The sequence below is a fragment of the Crotalus tigris genome, unplaced genomic scaffold (genome assembly GCF_016545835.1).
Source record: "Crotalus tigris isolate CLP2741 ecotype Arizona unplaced genomic scaffold, ASM1654583v1 scf7180000018759.1681925, whole genome shotgun sequence".
Lineage (NCBI taxonomy): Eukaryota > Metazoa > Chordata > Lepidosauria > Squamata > Viperidae > Crotalus > Crotalus tigris.
Window position 1 is genome coordinate 374,445 of NW_024097185.1, and position 20,373 is coordinate 394,817.

At 41.5% G+C, this 20,373-nt stretch overlaps 1 protein-coding gene across 13 annotated transcripts in view; it reads right to left on the reverse strand.

The window, feature by feature from the left end:
- The window catches only part of MAP4K4 (mitogen-activated protein kinase kinase kinase kinase 4), a 243,155-nt gene that overhangs the window by 108,131 nt on the left and 114,651 nt on the right, over positions 1-20,373 (reverse strand). For all 13 annotated transcript variants that reach the window (XM_039355760.1, XM_039355770.1, XM_039355763.1 and 10 more), the window contains exon 3: positions 17,648-17,704. In XM_039355760.1, the coding sequence (XP_039211694.1) occupies positions 17,648-17,704 (57 nt within the window). The remainder of the gene's footprint in view (positions 1-17,647; positions 17,705-20,373) is intronic.

Below are 20,373 nucleotides of genomic sequence, written 5' to 3' on the forward strand. Positions count from 1 at the left end.
TAGATGTGGTTCCATTGAGGACCACACGCTGAGTACGGCCAGTCAGCCAGCTACGGATCCATCTGGTGGTGATGCTGTCTAACCCGCATTTTTCTATCTTATCAAGTAGTAGGTTGTGATCTACTTTGTCAAATGCCTTACTGAAATGCCTTTACTTTGAACCAAGTAAATTATATCCACAGCATTCCTCTGGCCCACTAATTTTGTCACTTGGTCAAAGAATGCAATAAGGTTTGTCTGGCATGATCTGTTTTTGATAAACCCGTGTTGGCTTTTAGTAATGACTTGGTTTGCCTGTAGGTATTTGCTGATTCGTTGTTTGATTATCTTTTCCAGAATCTTCCCAGGTATTGAGGTCAGGCTGATAGGCCTGTAATTTCCTGGATCCATTTTTTCCCCTTTTTTGAAGATGGGAACTACAGCAGCTCTTTTCCAGTCCTCTGGTAATTCCCCAGTGCTCCAGGATCTTTGAAAAATATAGTTCAGTGGTTCTGAGATCACATCTGCTAGTTCCTTGAGAACCTTGGGATGTAATCCATCTGGTCTTGGTGATTTGAACTCGTCTAGGCTGGACAGGTGCTCACTTACTATTTTCTTGCCTAACTTCTAATTCTGTTTTTTTATGGCACTATTTTTGATAGGTTGGTCTGCTTTTTCCCTTTGTGTAAAGACAGATGTGAAAAATGAATTAAATAATTCTGCTTTCTCCCTGTTGCTTGTCACCTTCTTGCCACTTTCACCACTAATGGAGCAATCGCTTCCTTCACTTTTTTACATGTTGAAAGAAGCTTTTTTTGTTATTTTTGACTTTGGTTGCAAGCCTTAGTTCATTTTGAACCTTAGCTTTCCTCACTTCATCTTTGCAGGCTCGGGCTATTTGTTGATATTCTGACTTAGTTATGTATCCCTCTTTCCACTTTCCACTTGTCCTTTTTATCTTTCAATTTATCAGAGAGTTCTTTGTGCAGCCATGCTGGTTTCTTTTGAGAGCTGTTATTTCCTCTTTGTTGGTATTGAGCTAGACTGGGCTTTTATTATCTCACTTTTCAAAATTTCCTAAGCATCTTGAATTGTTTTCCCGTGGAGGATTCTCATCGATGGAATCCTTCCCAAACCCTCTCTAAGTTTATCGAAATCAGCTCTCTTGAAGTCCAAGACTCTAGTTCGACTGTGTTCTATTGCTTGTGCTTCCATAATGTTGAATTCCAATATTGCATGATCACTTCCTCCCAAGGGTCCTCTGGCTTCAACACCTTCTATCATTTCATCTCTGTTAGTGAGAATTAGATCCAAAATAGCTAATCCCCTATTTCCCTTCTCTACTTTTTGGGAGACAAAGTTGTCTGCTAGGTTTGTCAGGAATCTGTTTGATCTTCCACTTGGTGCAGAGTTTGTCTCCCAGTTGATGTCAGGATACCCCCCATTACTATTGTGATGTGCTTCCTACATAACTTAGTTAGCTGACTAGCAAAAAGTTCATCTATTTCCTCTGTTGGTTGGGTGGCCTATAGCAGGGCTTTTAAACCAGTGGTATGGGTACCACCTGTGGTACATTGGCACTTGGCAGGAGATACGCGACCATCCTAGAAAAGTGGTAGCGGGGGAGGGGAATGAGCTGAACCAGTGGCAGCACCGCACAAGCCTGAGCGAGAGATGAATGGAGCTGCAGGGCTGTCAGGGCTGAGCAGAAGCGCAAGGATCAATGCCGCTTTCCAGCTGATTGGCGCTTGTTCAGGGCTGTCAGGACTCAATGGAAGTGCCAGGATCAGCGCCAGGCTCCAGATGGAGCTCGGCGCTGATCCTGATGCTTCTGCTGAGCCCTGAAGAAGCACCAATCAGCTGGAAAGCAGCACTGATCCTGGCACTTCTGCTGAGCCCAGAAGAAGCATCGCTCAGCTGGAATGTTGCAGCATCTCCAGGCTCTTGTGATTTACATTCAGATGCTTGGCAACTGATTCATATTTATGACGGTCACATGTGAAGTGACCAAAACCTGCTGCAACCACCCAGCAGATGGGGGGAATAAAAACCAAACACCTCCCCACCCCACCCCCGCTGCCAATCCGCAACAGAAATGCTCACAACAATGAAAACCTCAGACAGGAAGAAGATCACCACCGCCGGGCAGGCAGGCAGATGTCTTGTTCAGCTGTTGATTTGGGGGGCCACTTTAACTTCGAACAGTCACTAAGCGAACTGTTGTAAGTCGAGGACTACCTGTACTTCATCACTTTTTTCCTTTTTTTTTTTTTGGTCATCAAGTTTTTGACAGCTTGCTAGGTGACTGGTAGTACTCGGATGTTGCCATATCCTAAAAGTGGTACAATGGGTGAAAAGGTTGAAAAGCCCTGGCCTATAGTATACACCTATGGCAATGTCATTTCCCCCCCCCCTTTTATATTGACCCACATGCATTCAAGAGTACTAAAGTATTAGTAGAGCAATAAGTATTAGTACTGAGCATCATCAGCCTGTTAATGACAACTATATCCCAAGGCAACTGTAAGTCTTGACAGCAACTTCATATAGATTTCAGATAACACTGAAGATAAAACATTGCATGACACCATTCATCCTTAAGGACAGTTTGTGATGGGACAAGCATATATCTCTTAGTATCACTTTCAGCTTGAGCCCAGAGACAGGAAAAACCAGGACTATCACCAGTATTTCACTTTCCCTGTCTCTTTCTTATCTAGTTGATCAATTAGACAAGCCAAGTCTGCCTTCATGAAAAAACTGAATCCAAATCCAAGTTAGCAAGGCATTTGATTAAGAAAAGAAAAATATTAATGATCTAAATAATCACTGGCAGGACAGAATGTTTAGACACTTTATAAGTTAACTTAGAAATGGCGCTAACAGGCAGATAGTTGCATGAACAGAAATAAGAGTTATATTTGCTTTCAAGCAATTATATTTGCAAAATCTCACAAGCCTAGTTGGAGTAAGAAGGCTGACTTTACTATTTGAAATCTGGAGCCTGGATCAGCTCTGAAGAATTCCTTTGGGCAGTTTTAACAGAAGCAATTAAGTAGAAAATCAATGTCCTTTCTTTTCTTTTATTGCCATGGATTTTATAATGGTGCCCATACTAGTTTCAATAGGATTCACTGCATCTATTCAGTTGTATCACAGTTGCTCAAGTCACCTGTATTCCCATTTCATTGCTTGCAATAGTACACAAGTACTTTGATTCTAGCATCTAGGAGACATGGTTATTTCATGTCTGAGCCAGATTCCAATAAATTAAATTCCTATATTTGCAACTTGTTTACCCTATATCAAGTATGTCAAACTGCTCGCCCATGGGCTGGATGCATCATACTGAAACCATGCCCACCGCATTGCTAGCAATGGGAAAAATGTCGCGATACGTTACGCGATGTCATATGACGTCACGAGTTTGACATGCCTGCCCTATATTATCTTACAATGCCAAGATTTCAACCACAAAGAATTGGTGGGATCATACTATTGGGGCTGCTACAGTTGGAGATTAAAAATCTATATGTATATCCTCCTGATACTTTTTTATTTCCTTCCACAAAGAGTTTCAAAGTGGATTTTGTCACCAAATCAGTGTCAACTCAGAAATCACCTATAGTTTCTCCATGGCAATCTGTCCCTGACCTGATATTTCGTGTCTTCCAACAACACATTCATCATCTCTGTAGATGAGCTCATCTATCTTGCTCCTAGTTGTTATTTTCTTTTCTTTCACATTCAATGCTAAATCTTCACATAATGTGCCTGAAGTAGGATAATTTGAGTTTGGTTATTTGTGCCTTGAGTGAGAATTCCGGATGATCCTTTTGATGATCCATTAGTTTATTTTCTTGGCTGACCAGGATATTTTCAGGAGTCTTTTCCAACAGCAATTGATAACAAAGAATCCTAATAAATTAATATTGGTTCAATGTCTTTTTTAATTCTGCATAAGGCCTTTACCACAAAAGACAAGAGCAAGGTATGCTGGAATATATTAATACAAATATTAATAATGAATACCACACAATGAATACTAAAGAAGAGATATAAAATACTATGTACTATGTAAATGATATTCTACACCAGAGCATGCAAGACAGATGCAAATTTTAATGTGACAAAACGGGAAAAGTACAGTGAGGGAAAAATTATTTGATCCCCTTCTAATTTTGTACATTTGCCCACTGACAAAGAAATGATCAGTCTATAATTTTAATGGATTTCAAAAAAGTTATAAATTGATTTGCATTTTAATGAGTGAAGTAAGTATCTGATCCTCTATCGATCAGCAAGATTTCTGGCTCCAAGGTGTCTTTTATACAGATAACAAGCTGAGATTACGAGCACTCTCTTAAAGTGAATGCTCCTAATCTAAGCTTGTTACCTGTATAAAAGACACCTGTCCACAGAAACAATCAATCAGATTTCAAACTCTCTACCATGGCCAAGACCAAAGAGTTGTCCAAGGATGTCAGAGACAAGATTGTAGATCTACATAAGGCTGGAATGGGCTAAAGACTATCACCAAACAGCTTGGTAAGAAGGTGACAACAATTGGTGCAATTATTCGCAAATGGAAGAAACACAAAATAACTGTCAATCTCCCTCGGTCTGGGGCTCCATGCAAGATCTCACCTTGTGGATTTTCAATGATCGTGAGAACTGTGAGGAATCAGCTCAGATCTTGTCAGTGATCTCAAGGCAGCTGGGACCATAGTCATCAAAAAAACAATTGGTAACACACTACGCCGTGAAGGACTGAAATCCTCCAGCACCTGCAAGGTCCCCCTGCTCAAGAAACCACATGTACAGGCCTGTTTGAAGTTTGCCAATGAACATCTGAATGATTCAGGTCAGATGAGATCAAAATTGACCTCTTTGGCATCAACTCAACTCGCTGTGTTTGGAGGAGGAGGAATGCTGGCTATGACCCCAAGAACACCATCCCCAACATCAAACATGGAGGTGGAAATATTATGCTTTGAGGGTGTTTTTCTGCTAAGGGGCCAGAATAATTTCACCGCATCAAAGGGATGATGGACGGGACTATGTACTGTCAAATCTTGGGTGAGAACCTCCTTCCCTCGGCCAGGGCATTGAAAATGGGTCATGGATGGGTATTCCAGCATGGCAATGACCTAAAACATATGGCCAAGGTAACAAAGGAGTGGCTCAGGAAGAAGCACATTAAGGTCCTGGAGTGGCCTAGCCAGTCTCCAGATGTTAATCCCATAGAAAATCTGTGGAGGGAGCTGAAGGTTCAAGCTGCCAAATATCAGCCTTGAAACCTTAATGGCTTGGAGAGGATCTGCAAAGAAGAGTGGGACAAAATCTCTCCTGAGGTGTGTGCAAACCTGGTGGCCAACTACAAACATCTGACTTCTGTGATTGCCAACAAGGGTTTTGCCACCAAGCACTAAGTCATGTTTGCGAAGGGGTCAAATACTTATTTCACTCATTAAAATACAAATCAATTTATAACTTTTTTAAAATGCATTTTTCTCGATTTTTTTTGTTGTTCTGTCTCTCACTATTAAAATAAACCTACCATTAAAATTATAGACCGATTGTTTCTTTGCCAGTGGGCAACGTACAAAATCAGCAGGGGATCGAATAATTTTTTTCCCTCACTGTATAAAGTACATAAGAAGTTTTCTCATGATTTTTTTGCCCAATCTATGCTTATTCTGCAGTGCTGTTCCACCCAAAGGCTAAGCAAAGTCGTCTGCATCTAAAAAGTTATTTGCCTCAGTCATTGCAAGAACACTTTCTGTAAAACGAGATAAGTATGTCCATCTTTCTTCCTAAACTGATTTTTTATTACAAATTTAAAACTCGGAATAATCACCTTTTAAAGAGAAAATCACATTCATAAAGTCTTTAAAGTTGTTAATTTCTACATTTCCTTAGGAGTAATGAAGAGCATGAGTTAAGATACACAACGCTCATTCAAGAAAATTATTGGAAAGAGGTGACAGCTTAAAATTCTAAAAGTAGCCTTTTTGTGTTTCCATGCATTGGTTGCCATGGCTACAGCTTCTACATAAAAGCAAAGTGTTGGACTTATTTAAAGGACAGGGAAAATTCTACATCTTGCCATTTCAATCACAATGTTCCAAGACATCTTGGCTCAAAACAAACACAACTGTGAATGCAGGACTAAAGGACCAAAGAATAGTTTAAATCTGACAGTCAACAGAAATTTCCTTCTCCTCTTAAATATACAGAGAACATGCACAGTTGCCAGTGAGGAGAATGAAGGATAGAATAACATCCTAAAATGTCATCATGTCTATTTTACCTTTCTATTCAGTTATTTTATTAATCTACATCACTTACCCTAAGCATCAGGAGCAACTACATTTTAGAAAGCTGTAAAGGTTAATTGGAAAATTATCAAAATGTTTTGGTATGATCAATGCCTGAGAACAGATGTATTTAGTTTAAAATAATTAAGATGAAATTAAATAATTAATGCAAAGTATCAAGAGAAAATATCTTTTTCATTTATTCCAGTGTTAAATTGTCCGCTTCCATCTCCATTAAGCAAATTTAGTACTATGAACTTAGTTCATAAGCTTAGCTTTACTTCTGAAAACAAAGGACTCTTAGAAGGACATGGAAGGAAGTTATATAAATACATTTCCAGAGTGGACTTACAAAGAGTAACTATATCACTACTGCTGTGATCCATAGTTGTCCATTAACGGCTAGATGCTGCCCTGATTCAGCATCCTTTGGACCTTGACAGAAAACTATCAAAGACTTCTTTTCATCTGTAAGGACATTCAGAACAGACTGCAGCAGCTGAGAGAGATTAAGGGATTTCAGCTGAGGTTACAGCTTGCAAAATGTAGCTCTATGAACTTCATCATTCAAGAGCAATAAGTATTAAGTATTCATTCAAAGCATTATGACAATTTCAAGATTAATGAGCTGAATACAGCAAGAGCATTATAGTTAAGGTTACAGCTTTCTACATGTTGTTTATCTTGTGCTATTACATATATCTTGGACCTAATTTAAAAGATGCCAATCCCCACACAATATGTAATTGTGCTAATTAGAATCCAAAATATAAGAAATTAACAGTAAGTAGAGTGATTTTATTTGAAGAAGAGGGTTTTTATTTAGGATTGAAAAATGGACCTCTCTCCATCCCTACCATAACTCTGTGCAAAGAATAAACATTATTCTTACCCTATACTTGATGCTAGCCAAATGGTCAAGATGCCATGACTTTACAGCACTCTTACTGAAATACCTATTTACAATAATGCTCCTATTTTTAATGTATATGGAAAATTGAAGTAGTTGATAATTTTAATTAAATATTTAAGATAAATAAGGTTGTTTGAATTCATCTGCCACTAAAAAAGGGTGGAGACAATCCAAAGGAATGTGTTTTGCCTATAGTAAGTTTGTACCTACTTAAACCTTAAGATCAGCATTTGAAACTTTATTCAAGGATCACAGTCACTGAGACCGGGTAGTTATGCAGTTTTTCATAAATGACCTTCAGAAGGATTTTTAATATATAATATTATTTGCTATACATATGATTATTTTAACAAACTCTGTGTTTAGACATGCTGCGTCCTGTTTTATGCTATATGTTTATGGTTTTATGTTATACATGCATACAGCTATGTCTGTTCCAGACTAACATCAAGAAGTATGAAAATTCTAGATGAAACCTTGAAAAAAATAAACTTTATACATGTCCCAAACCCATTTTCCAAAACCATGAATATCTAAAACCTTATTATCATAGATAAAAAAGATTTGATTTATATTTAGCAACAATTGATATACATAAACATAGAACGGTAGATTAAAAGGGTGACCTGAGGTTTATATTTTCAATCAAACATTTTGTAATATTATAATGAATATTAAAATTGTCATCTTCTCTACTAGGCAAAAAATACACAAATTAATATTTATGTGTTAGAAATACAAGTAGCCCTAGCTTAACAACTGTTTGTTCAGCAACTGTTCAAAGTTAAGACAATGCTGAAAAAAAGAGATTTACAGCCAGACTTGAACTTGCAGCCTTCAGTGTCCCACGGTCACAGTTCAGGTGCTTGGTAACCAGCACATATTTATGATAATTATAGTGTCACAGGGTCATATGATCAACATTTGTGACCTTCACAGCCAGCTTCTGACAAATGAAGTTAATTGACAAGATGGCGGGAAGTTGCAAGTCATGGTCATGTAACAATGCACTGAAATACCATGTGATTGCCTCAACAACTGCACCTGTAACTGATTAATTCATTCAGTCTTTCCAGTTTTATGAATAAATATGCAGTGTGCAATACAATACACACTATACAGCCTACATAATTTCATTTACTTGCCATTGTATGAATCTTTAATAATAATAAATAAAAAGTTCTAATTCTAATTCTCAGTAAGAAACAGAAATTATTAGGTTCAGATATAAGTATTCCCAATTTATACACTGAAAAAATATCCTTCATTTAAAGTAACATTAACCTAATATAATTAAATATAAGCCTATTCAGCCAAAATGATCATAGAACATAAAATTACAACAAAATTAATACAATATGGAGGGGGTGGCAAAAAGACTAAAAATGGTTCATGCAATATATCAGATGTCAGCATTATCCACAGATAAAATAATATGATGTGCTTTCTTGATGGTTTCAGCTAAACAAAGCTCACTTTAGGACAACTGACTGAATAAGAAGAAGACTAGGACAAGAAACAGCATGTTAATGAAAATAATTCAGTGTTTCCTTTTCAATTAAGCAATTATAGCATTCGGTGATTATTTACTTAGAAGTACTTACTAGATTAGAAACAAAAGAAAGGAAACTTAGACAACAATACTAGGCATAACTTAGCCTCTCTCATTATTGCAGGATCACATTACAAAGCTCTTGGCATTACGCCTCCATTTTTTACATACAGATACACATCCCTAAGAACATTTTCCAACTCCAGATGTGTTTGGCTGACACTCTCAGAGTTCAATTGGACTTGCTGACTAGGTATATTGAAAGCTGTTCTTTAACAAATATTTTAAGTCATTGTGCAGATATTATGGAGCTATTTATTAGTCAAAATACACATTTATTCAATAAACATGTTTTCCAAACTTTTTTAGTAAGTGGCAAACTTTCTTTAATCCAGCGTTGTTCATTTCTCCATGCACCGCCCATGTAGTAAATATTTATATGCTATGATAATGAGAACTGTAACAATATTTCTAAAATTTCTAAATGCATTTATGCTATTACAAGGAAAATAAAACAGGACTATATTTCTGAATCAGAAATATTGTCTTAAGGATGATAAAGTTATAAAACAAAATCACAATGTTATTGGCACACAGCTGACAAATATCACTAGAAATTTCAAACAGATTCAGTTCCACTGAGTCCGTCATAAAATGAGCTTTACAAATTTCAAAAGCACAAAAAAGCACTATATTAACTTTCAAATATAAATTTGGGAAGGAAAGTATTATTATCATAATGCCCTTAAATTCATTATAATACAACTCACTTGTGTGACAGATATCACTCATGGTCTTTTACAGACTTGATGACATAAAGTTCATATTTATATCTTATGCAAATATAAATTATTTCTTCATAACAGAGTCAAGTCAGCTTAATGATTAATCACCATGAATAATTTGTATCTTAACTATGTTGGGTTTTTGAAGATTTAAAAGCTGACCTACAGGAAGTATTTTTCCCCAAAAGACATTAATTTAGTTATAAAGCCCCTCAACTACTATTGAAAGATTGAACAAAATAACACAAAATATTTCATGTATTGTACAATTGTAATGATTACAACTGTTCCTGGATTTTTGAAGAAAGATATGTTATAAAACATTTTAAAAATCACAAAATCTTCCAGTTTTCTACTGTTATCTTTGAGATTTATATTTTATTTTGGTAGTATGTATATGTATTAGCATTTTTTAATTAAGATTTTCCCTTTTGTGCATGGAAGAACAAAAATTCCTATTAGAGAAAAGAAATAGTTGAATGCAATCATACTTAAGCCAGAATATTAGAATACATTATTGTAAGATTAAGATCTTTTCCTGCTAGTTAGCCCACTAATACAAGTCTAGGTAAAATCATCGTATCTCTTTCCCTGAAGGAAATTAGGAATTTTCTTATCAAAATGCTCCTTCCATAATCTTCAAGGCAACACTAATTAAAAATCTTATAATAACATAGCTCAACATAAGAGTTATTTTATTTTTAGATTTTTGTTCGCAAACTATTTATTTACAAATCAATACCTTGACCCTTTCAGTTTCTTTTAATGATGTTTCTTTTTCAAGTGCATTACTGCAGAGTTTAAATAAAAGGGGCGTTGTCTTACCTGAACACGTTTCTCAGCACGGAGATGGATATTCCACTAATGGGTTAACTTAATCCTCCTGCCCAATCAGATCCAGTCAGCCAAACTTGCCACGCCTGTCCTGGGCCTGTTTGCCCCAGTTTTCGACAAGGACGGAGCTACTGACTGACAGCATGACGTGTTGGCTCACAGAACAAACCCTAGGCCTAAGGACCTAATTGGGTGGGTGTGGATTATCCATCTCCATGCTGAGAAACGGCGTTCAGGTAAGACAATGCCCCTTCTCCAGCACTGGAGATGGATAATCCACTAAAGGGACATACCAAAGCCCACTGTCCTTACGGGAGGGAAGCGGGCACGTTTGGAACCGTGCCAAGGGGCACCACCTGTTGGAGGACCCTCCTGCCAAAGGATGCCTTGGCGGATGTGTACCTGTCCAGTTTATAGTGCCGTAGGCTGCCTTACATACTTCCTCAATGGAAGCCTGCGTGGCCCAGGCCGCCGAGGTGGCCGCACTGTGCGTATAGTGGGCCGTTACACGGGGTGGAATCGGCAAGGAATTGGACTTGTATGCCCCCGCAATGCAAGCTCTTATCCAACGACTGATCGTGAAGGCCGAGACCTTCCGACCCTTGAAGGAAGGAGACAAAAAGAGCCTCAGTTACAGAAGGTGGCCGTCCGTTTAATGTAATAACGAAGAGCCCGTCGGATGTCCAGAGAATGCCATTGACGTTGCAGATCATGGGACGGATTGGGGCAGAAATCAGGAAGGATGATGTCCTGGGTCCTATGAAAAAGAGAATTAACTTTGGGAACAAAGGTGGAGTCTAAGCGAAGGGTGACACGATCCTGGTGAAAGACACACTCGATCCTCCCTGACTGAGAGAGCCGCCATCTCAGAAATACGCTGGGCCGAAGTAATAGCTACCAAGAAGGCGATCTTAAGGGATAAGGACCTCATGTCGCACGAACTGAGGGGTTCAAAGGGAGCCCTGGTAAGAGCCTGAAGGACCCTAGGTAATTCCCACGAGGGATACTGTGGATCACGAGCAGCTTGGTATTAGTAGCTCCCTTGAGGAAAGAACAGATCAAGGGGTGCTGTCCCAGAGAGCTAACAGTGTCGCAAGAGAGCAAGGTAGAAAGGGCTGCCACCTGTCTATGCAAGGTATTAGGTGCCAATCCCTTATTCAGTCCCTCCAGTAAATAGTCTAGAATGTTTGGGATGGTCAATCCCGATAAAGGTAGTTGATGAGTGGAACACCACCAGCAAAAGTTCTGCCACGTGGCATCGTAGATGCAGTTAGTAGCTGGTCTACAAGATGCCTGAATTACATCAATGACCCCTGTTGAACAGGACTCCTGGGTGAGGATCCGGCGTTCAAGTGCCATTGAGGGTCCGGGTGAGTCAGGTCCCCCTGGATCAGTGATACCCTGTCTGGAGGGATTTTCCAAGGGCGCAATTGGGAAAGACCGACGGGGTCGGTGAGCCAAGGTCTCCGCAGCCAGAAAGGGGCTACCAGGAGAACCTCTGCCCTCTCCTGCAGAAGCTTGCGGATGACCGCTGGGAGGAGGGGAAGGGGGGAAAGGCATAGAGTAAGCCGTCCGGCCATGGGACCCAAAGGGCATCTACTCCCTCTGCCCTCTGAACTGGAAATCGTGAAAGGAACCGCAGGAGTTGCGCGTTTGTCCTGGAGGCAAACTGATCTATGATGGGAAAGCCAAATCTGTGGGTGATTTCCCTGAATAGACTCGGGTGTAGACACCATTCCGAGTGGTCCACGGTTGACCTGCTCAGGAAGTCTGCCCTCTTGTTTGCCTCCCCCGAGATGTGGTCCGCCCTGAGCGAGGCGAGGTTGGTCTCTGCCCAGAAGCCCAGCTGCTGGGCCTCGGACAGGAGCGCCCGGGACCGGTGCCCCCCTGCCTGTTCACATGGGCCTTCGCCACCACACTGTCCATAAGGACGAGCACATGTTGTTTCACTAGGCTGTGGCGAAAGTGGCGAAGAGCAAGATGTATGGCCCTGAGTTCCAGCCAGTTGATGCTGTGTCTCAGGTCTGACCGAGACCACCGTCCTTGGGCCCATTGAGACTGATAGTGTGCTCCCCAGCCAAACAGGCTGGCGTCCGTCGTGACCGTGAGCCGACTGGGCTCCTTGAAAAGAGACCGTCTGTTCATGGCTGGAGAGAGCCACCATCTGAGGGAACGTAAGGTGTGTGGTGGAATCCTTACCTCTCGGATGGAAGTGCTTGTTCCCTGCTTCTGATAAGGGAGCAGACACCACTGAAGGGACCGCGAGTGTAGGGAACAATCGAGATACATGATATCATCTTTCCCAGGAGCTGGGAAAGACCGGAAGCAGAGTATTTCTCTGCAGACCTTGAGAACCAGGTCCCGTATACTGTCCCTGTGTTCCTGGGACAGATAAACCTGACACTCTACCGTGTCTATGATGGCTCCTAGGTGGAGCAATCTGGTCGATGGGACTGTCTGACTTTTCTTGAAATTAACCGAAAAGCCGTGACTCTGTAGGACTCCGATCACCAGTCTCAGTTCTGTCAGAGCCCCCTGCGGGGAGGACGACTGTATTAAGATGTCATCCAGGTAGCATTGCACCCGAAGCGGCATCAATCTCAGGTGTGCCGCAAGAACCGCCAGGACCTTAGAAAAGACCCTTGGAGTCGAAGACAGGCCGAATGGAAGTGCCCTGTACTGGTAATGATGTCCCATGTAGCTGAATCTGAGAAACTGGCGATGGCCGGGGATGATGGGAATGTGGAGATATGCCTCTGTGAGGTCCACTGAACTGAGAAAGTCCCCCTTCCGGATGCTGCCTAGTATGGACTAAAGTGTCTGCATTTTGAACCTTCGGTATGCCAAATAAAGCTTCAGGCGTTTTAGATCTAAGATTGCCCTCCATCCTCCTGAGGCCTTGGGGATTACAAAGAGGATGGAGTAGAATCCACGCCCCCGTTGGGCCATAGGTATTGGTTCTATGGCTCTGATGTCTAATAAGTGACGGATGGCCTCCTGCATGAGACCTCTCCTTGGACCTCTCCTTCTTTGATTGGGGGCAAGAAATGAACTGTCTTGGTGGACTGGAAATGAATTCCAGAGACAGGCTGTGGCAAATGGTGTCCAAGACCCAGGTGTCTCTGGTGGTGACCTCCCACTGAGTGACGAAGAGGGAAAGCCTTCCCCCTATGGGAGGATCCACTGGGGGGGTCACTTCCTGCGGAAGGGACGACCCCCGCCTTGAAAGGGCCGTTTGGACTGGAATTGCTGCCTGGGCCGTGGGGCTGGTCTGTCAGCCGGACGGTGCTGCCTGGGAGTGAAGGGCTGAGAAGGTTTTGTGGTTGGTGAAGTAGTGGCAGACCGAAAGATCTATCTACGATTGTAAGGGGTAGAATGCCTGTCGGACCGCTTAGTAATATGGGCTAAGATCTTCTTTTTATCCTTGTTCTCTGACAGGAATGGGGCTAAGGCATCCCCAAATGATTTGCCGCCCTGGTAAGGGGCTGCTGCCAGACACCACTTGGATTTGGTGTCTGCCTGCCAGTATCTTAGCCATAGCATGCGGCCGGTTGTCACGTTGGACGCCAAGGATCTGGAAGAAAATCGAGCTGCATGCAAAGTCGCATTGGAAGCGTATTCCATCGCGGCCACTAACTTTCTCAGGTCCTGATGTATGCGGACATCGTCCAAGGGGATCCTGGCCTGTAGCTGACGAAGCCAGATGAGGGCGGATCTACTGAAGAAGGAGGCTGAGGTGGACGCCCTGATGGACAACATTGCCGCCTGATGTGACCTTCTAAAGGTCATTTCCACTCTGTGTTCCTCAGATTTTAAGGCCTTTGCCATATCCCCTGAAATAGTGGAGGGGAAGAACAGGTGAGACAGGGGCTCATCCACCGTGGGAACATTCAACGCCTTATCTAATTCTGAGGCCACGCTAAACAACTTCTTATCATTACCACCTGGAAGGGGGAAGGTACCCGGGGAAGCCCATTGTTTCTTAACTGTGCTGAGGAACAAGCCTGGACATGGAACATGATGTTGGGTGACCACCGGTTCAACGAAGATGGGGTCCGCCTCTGGATCCATTGTGGGAGCCACTGCAGCGGGCCGGCTGGGTCCCCTGTGTGCCATCGAGCTAACCTTGTGAAGCAGGGGAAGAAAGAGAGATTGATTAAATAGCCCTCCAAATGGGGGTGGATCCAGAGCCGGTTCCTCCTCTTCTGACCATGAAGCATCAAGCGCCTGATCCTGGTCCGGGGTCACTGAGACCCCGCTAAAGGAAGAATGGGAGGGGGAAGGAGGGTCACAAGAACTGTGATGTACAGGACGCGAGAGAGGAATTGAAAGCAAGGATTCCGCTCTGGGCACCGATGGAGTCCTGACCGTAAGGGCCCGCTCCACTGCCTGAGTCACCAATGCCTGGATCCTATCGTCCACAGATGTAAGGGTGGGCTCCTCCCCTAAGCCCCGCAGCTGTGGGTGTAAAGGTGGCCTCCGGGGCCTGCAGGGCTCGTGGGGTAGAGGGAGGCCTGAAGGTATGTGCCTCAGGTACCTCCTCGGCTTGGCCATAAGAGGTGGAAGGTTCTGCCGGTGCCCAGTCTTCCTGAGGAGAAGAAGAAAGATCTAGAGGTAGATCAAAAAAGGTGGACTCAGTCTGAGCAGTCTCAGCCCTGGCCTGTTTTTGAGCCTTTGAAAACTCCTTTTCCAGTGCCTGCTGTCTCCTGCTGGCCTGTTTTTCAGCCAATTTGGAGGTTTCCCCCCCAGAGGCAGCCTTGGGTTTGACCTTGGCCGCGATCCTACCAGCGGCCTCTTGGGAAGTGGATCTGTGCCTTTTCCGGCCTGAGGAAGGAGGGGAGGCAACCCTGGGTTGGGAGGCCGTGTTATCCTCCATGCTGGTATGAAATCTTCAGGTGCTCGAGAGGGTGCACCTGGGAAAGGATCAATTAGCTGATAAGGGTGTAGGGCAAAGGCTGAATTAGGCTGCCCTACTCTCCGGCCACCAAACCAGTGGTATCCAAAAAACCAGTTCTACTTGCAATTGCTATTGCTTCCACCTGAAGTGGACTGCAGCCTGCTAGTGAGGCTTGCTGTGTTGCCAGGCCAGCAAAATAAAAGGTAGCAACAGTACAGTGTCAGAGGCTAGGACTACTGTAGTGATTAGCAAGCCCAAGGTGACCAGGGCTTGAGACACCAGAAAGCCCAATAAAGAACTCTTGGGCCTTTGCCAAGGGTAAGAGGATAATTCCAGATGTCACAAGGGGAAACTCCAAGGATGACCTGGGAGAACTTATTCCCCCCTCCAGACAACCTTGGCTGCTACAACTCAGGGAGGCCCTTTGCCCAAGGAGCCTCAGTGAGGCATTAATGGGGCACAAGACTGTTGCAAGAATGCGGCCTTGGTAGTAGGCCAAAGCCTCCAAGATGGCAGCTGTGGGCAGCGGGACCCCTGTGTCAATCTAGGCCTTCAATAAGGCTAATGAAAACCCCAGGGACTGAGAAGGAAAACGCCGCTACCAAGCTAATCGTTGCCAAATTAGGTGGAAATGTCTTTTTCCACCTCCTTCCCTTGCAGTCATCAAGGCTGAGGGACCACGCGGTCGCAAAATGGCAGCCGCGACTCAGGCCGATCACCCCCTCCAGCTCCGTAACGGATAGGACTCACCCGGCCTGTTACACCCTTCTCGGGGGGCCGGGGCCGAAAATGCCCTCCCCAGCTGATCGTCGGTGTTCAATCGAGTCCGCAGTCGACCGGAACGGCCGAGAAACGTGACGAGACAATCTGAGGCCCCTGCAGCCTCTGCAAGCTTTAAGGCCGTCGGAGCTGCAGCCGCAAGCTCTGACACCAGAGGAGAGTTGGGATCCTCACCGGAACAGCCGAAAACGTGGCAAGTCAATCCAAGGCCCCTGCGGCCTCCGCAAGCTAGGCCGGGCTCTTTAAGACCATCGGAGCTGCAGCCACAAGCATCGACGCCAGGAGAATTGGTGGGAGGGAGAGAATGAAGAAAAAGGAAAAAAAAACCCTTTCCTAAACGAGGAGGGTGTGGGGGGGTAATTTTGAGCACAAATGGAGTCCTCCATTTGAAAGGCTGAATCCCAATGGGAATCAGTAAGAAGTGGTCCTCTAGAGGAGCCTTTGTCCCAACGCTGCTCAGGGGACTCAAAGAGAAGGAAAGGTTAGTAATCTAATAATCTAACGGATAATCCACTAATAGTTATCGACCTGCCTGTGAGCCAAACCTGCACATCTGTTCTGGGCAAGATCAAGTCGAAAACTGGGGTAAACAGGCCCAGGACAGGCGTGGCAAGTTTGGCTGACTTGATCTGATTGGGCAGGAGGATTAAGTTAACCCATTAGTGGATTATCCATCTCCAGTGCTGGAGAATTTGTGCATACAAAGTCTCTCTGTATGGTTTTGTATGGCTCTCATATAGAATACTAACCATCTCACAATATAGGAATTTCACAACGAGCAACAAAGCTGTTCATTTACAAATTAGTGGCCCTTCTGATAGACCAGTTTGCAGATCCAAACATTTTTTAAAAAATATATACATCAGGACTAAAATAAATGCCTGGATTAAAGTTATGAAGTAAATTAACATGAGATCCTACCTAAGAGGTGCTAGTTAGCTAACTTAACTGTTCTGCCAACTGAACAAAGATGGTTCAGGCTAAGTTTGATATACTAAATAGGTTTGGAAGCAACAAGCTGTTTGAATTCAAACATTTTACACACTACTGCATTAACAAAACACAGTTGATGAATATATAAGTCTATGATAACTATAGATATATCATTCCTTTATATTATATATAAAAATATAATATACTTTATATTTTCTAATGTTTAAAATACTACTGAAATTAAAAACTGATTTCCAGAGCTTTTAACCGATACTGTGAAAAATCATGGTTCAACTACAGATGTATACTTTTGTCTCTCTGGCTGCGTTAATTCCTCCCTATTCTCATATAACGCTCCACAATAAATTCCCCTGAGTCCACTACAACTCCTGCTTTACGTTGTTGAATTATAACAACAATCTGCTCGATATTATAGCAGATGTTCTGCATTTAAGCCTTTGGGATCTTTATTAGATCCATTTCCTTTTCAACCTAAAAAAGGACATGCATTTATTCTCAGATTGGTGCGTATTTCACATTGGCCCCATTCCAAACATCTATACACATGACTGAGTAAAGAATTCACAACATGAAGTTCAGAGCCAAGGCAATTCTTATATTGTTCTTTAAAAAAAGTCTTAATTCAAAACTTACCTCAGTAACATCCATGACTTTAATAGCTGCCAACTGACCTGTCTTGACATGTCGACCCTAATAAAAAATAGAAAGAATTAGACTTCGCATTATTAATTAGAAGATTAATAAAGACATGACATCATTTGCAGCTCATTGTTTCACAGAATATCTATTTCATTCAATATATTTATTACAAGCAAAAAAAATGTAAAATTAAACATAAAAGTAATTCAACATTGTCCTTTTAAGAGAATTGCCAATATTTGTATAGTGTTCAGCCTTTAGTCAATATTTTTTGGAAACCAAGGCAGCCTGTGGTGTCTGCAGATGGAGGAAGCATTCTGTCATTCTGGTGCACCTTTTTTGCATGTATGTCATGATGTTCCACACACATACAGGGAGCAGAGCTGGACGAGAGCATCAAGATCTTGTGGACTCCCACAAAGGTGGCTGTTAAGTGTTAATAAAGACAGTCATCGGTGAACATTTCTTCTACTCCACAATAATCAGTCCTCAGCCACATTGTTTACTATGAGCCTGAAGACAAGCATCAGAAGTATCAATCTTTCTTAACTTCCCATTCCACAATCTTCTTCCATCTGCTAATGTTTTAGGTTCAAAAGAACACATTAAGGCCTCAGTATACAGCTCTACCACTCCCAAAAATCTCAAACTAAAGTATGAGTTTACAAAATATATTTATAGGTACTCCTCAATTTATGACCAGTCACTTAACAAATGTTCAAAGTTACAACAGATCCCCAAAAGCTTTTAAAACTCAGTTTCAAAGTTACGACAGCCACACACATATACACCTGCAGTCATGTGACTGCATTTTAGACACTTGGCAACAGGTTGTCTTTGTGGCTGTTTTAGTGTCTTGTCATCATCTGACCACAATTTGGAGGGGGGGGTTGCCCAGATTTATTTCCAGTTTCTGACAAAAATATTCCATTGGAGAAAATTGATTTGCTTAATGACCACAGTGTTCACTTAACAACTACTGAAAAAAATTGAAAAAAATCAGTTCCAGTCATGTGATGCCTTGACTTACAAATCCAATAACTTATGACTCTAATTCTGGGCTAAGTTACAGTTGTAAATTGAGGACTACCTGTATGTCTTATAAATGAGGGTATCCAGAATATATTTCTTGGAAAAACAACAATGATTTCCTATTGTTTGCAATTCATAATTTATTATAAAGTAAAATTTAATAGTCCGCATTCATATTAAAATGAACCCTCAGTGAAATTTGTTTCCTTTGAATGTTAAACCACTACAGAAAAACAAAAATAATTTTATTGAAACTAGTGATTTTGTCCATTTCTTTCTTTTTTTATTGAAAATTTTTAAGTTTTACAAAACAATTCCCTTCCCCAAACCCTCCCAACCCTCCCCTACCCTCCCCCGACCTTCCCAGAGCTGAATACAGGCTTAATTAAAAAAAATTTAAAAAAATCTTAAGACACATATAAACCATAAGCAAATCTAAATACATTAATTAAACAAATTATAAAATAGTTAACAACAATATGTATATATATATATATAAAATACCAGAAGGAAGGAAAAAAGAAACAGAAAAAGAAGAAATCAAATAAGAAGAAAAATAAAAAGAAAATTAAAAAAAAATTCTATAAAATATCTTAAATTTTAAATATAAATTATTCAAAAACTAAGTAATATTTTTATATCCAACTATATTGTATGAAATCTATCCATTTTTTCCATACCAGAAAATACTTCTCTTGCGATTGATCTTTCAAGAAAGCCGAAATCTTTGCCATTTCCACCAAATAAGAAACTTTAAGAAACCACTCTTGCAAAGTAGGCAAAGATTCCTTGAAAAAAATCAGTTCCAGTCATGTGATGCCTTGACTTACAAATCCAATAACTTATGACTCTAATTCTGGGCTAAGTTACAGTTGTAAATTGAGGACTACCTGTATGTCTTATAAATGAGGGCATCCAGAATATATTTCTTGGAAAAACAACAATGATTTCCTATTGTTTGCAATTCATAATTTATTATAAAGTAAAATTTAATAGTCCACATTCATATTAAAATGAACCCTCAGTGAAATTTGTTTCCTTTGAATGTTAAACCACTACAGAAAAACAAAAATAATTTTATGGAAACTAGTGATTTTGTCCATTTCTTTAGATCAGTTTGAACCTCTTCATTATTCTGAACTCTTAATAGTATACTCTAATATGCAAAAGACAGATAAGGTATCTGTTTGAATATTGATAGTAAACATACGCATTCAAATTTTGATGATGTAATTTCCTAGGCAATTCTTTGAAAAGATGTGATTTTGATGAAAAGCATATATTTGGTGCCTTTCATTTCCCTACAGCCAAGAGAAATAATATTAATCATGGAACACAGCATGGAAAAGCACAATTGGCTTTGTGATCTCTTTTTAGACCACTCTAAGAAACAGGATGCTGAACTAACTATTGTTAGACTTCTCCAATTTAAGGACTTAAAGCAGCAGTTCTCAACCTGTGGGTCGCGACCCTTTGGGGGATCGAACGACACTTTCACAGGGGTCGCCTAAGACCATCGGAAAACACATATATCAGATGGTCTTAGAAACCGAAACACTGCTCCTCTATCCGGCCGCCACCACCACCCTCCTCCTCCTCCTCCGCCGGCTCCTCCTCCTCCAGGGCACCCTTCTCCTCTGACAGCGCCTGATCCTGCTGCTGCAGCGCCATTGCACGCGCCCCCGATG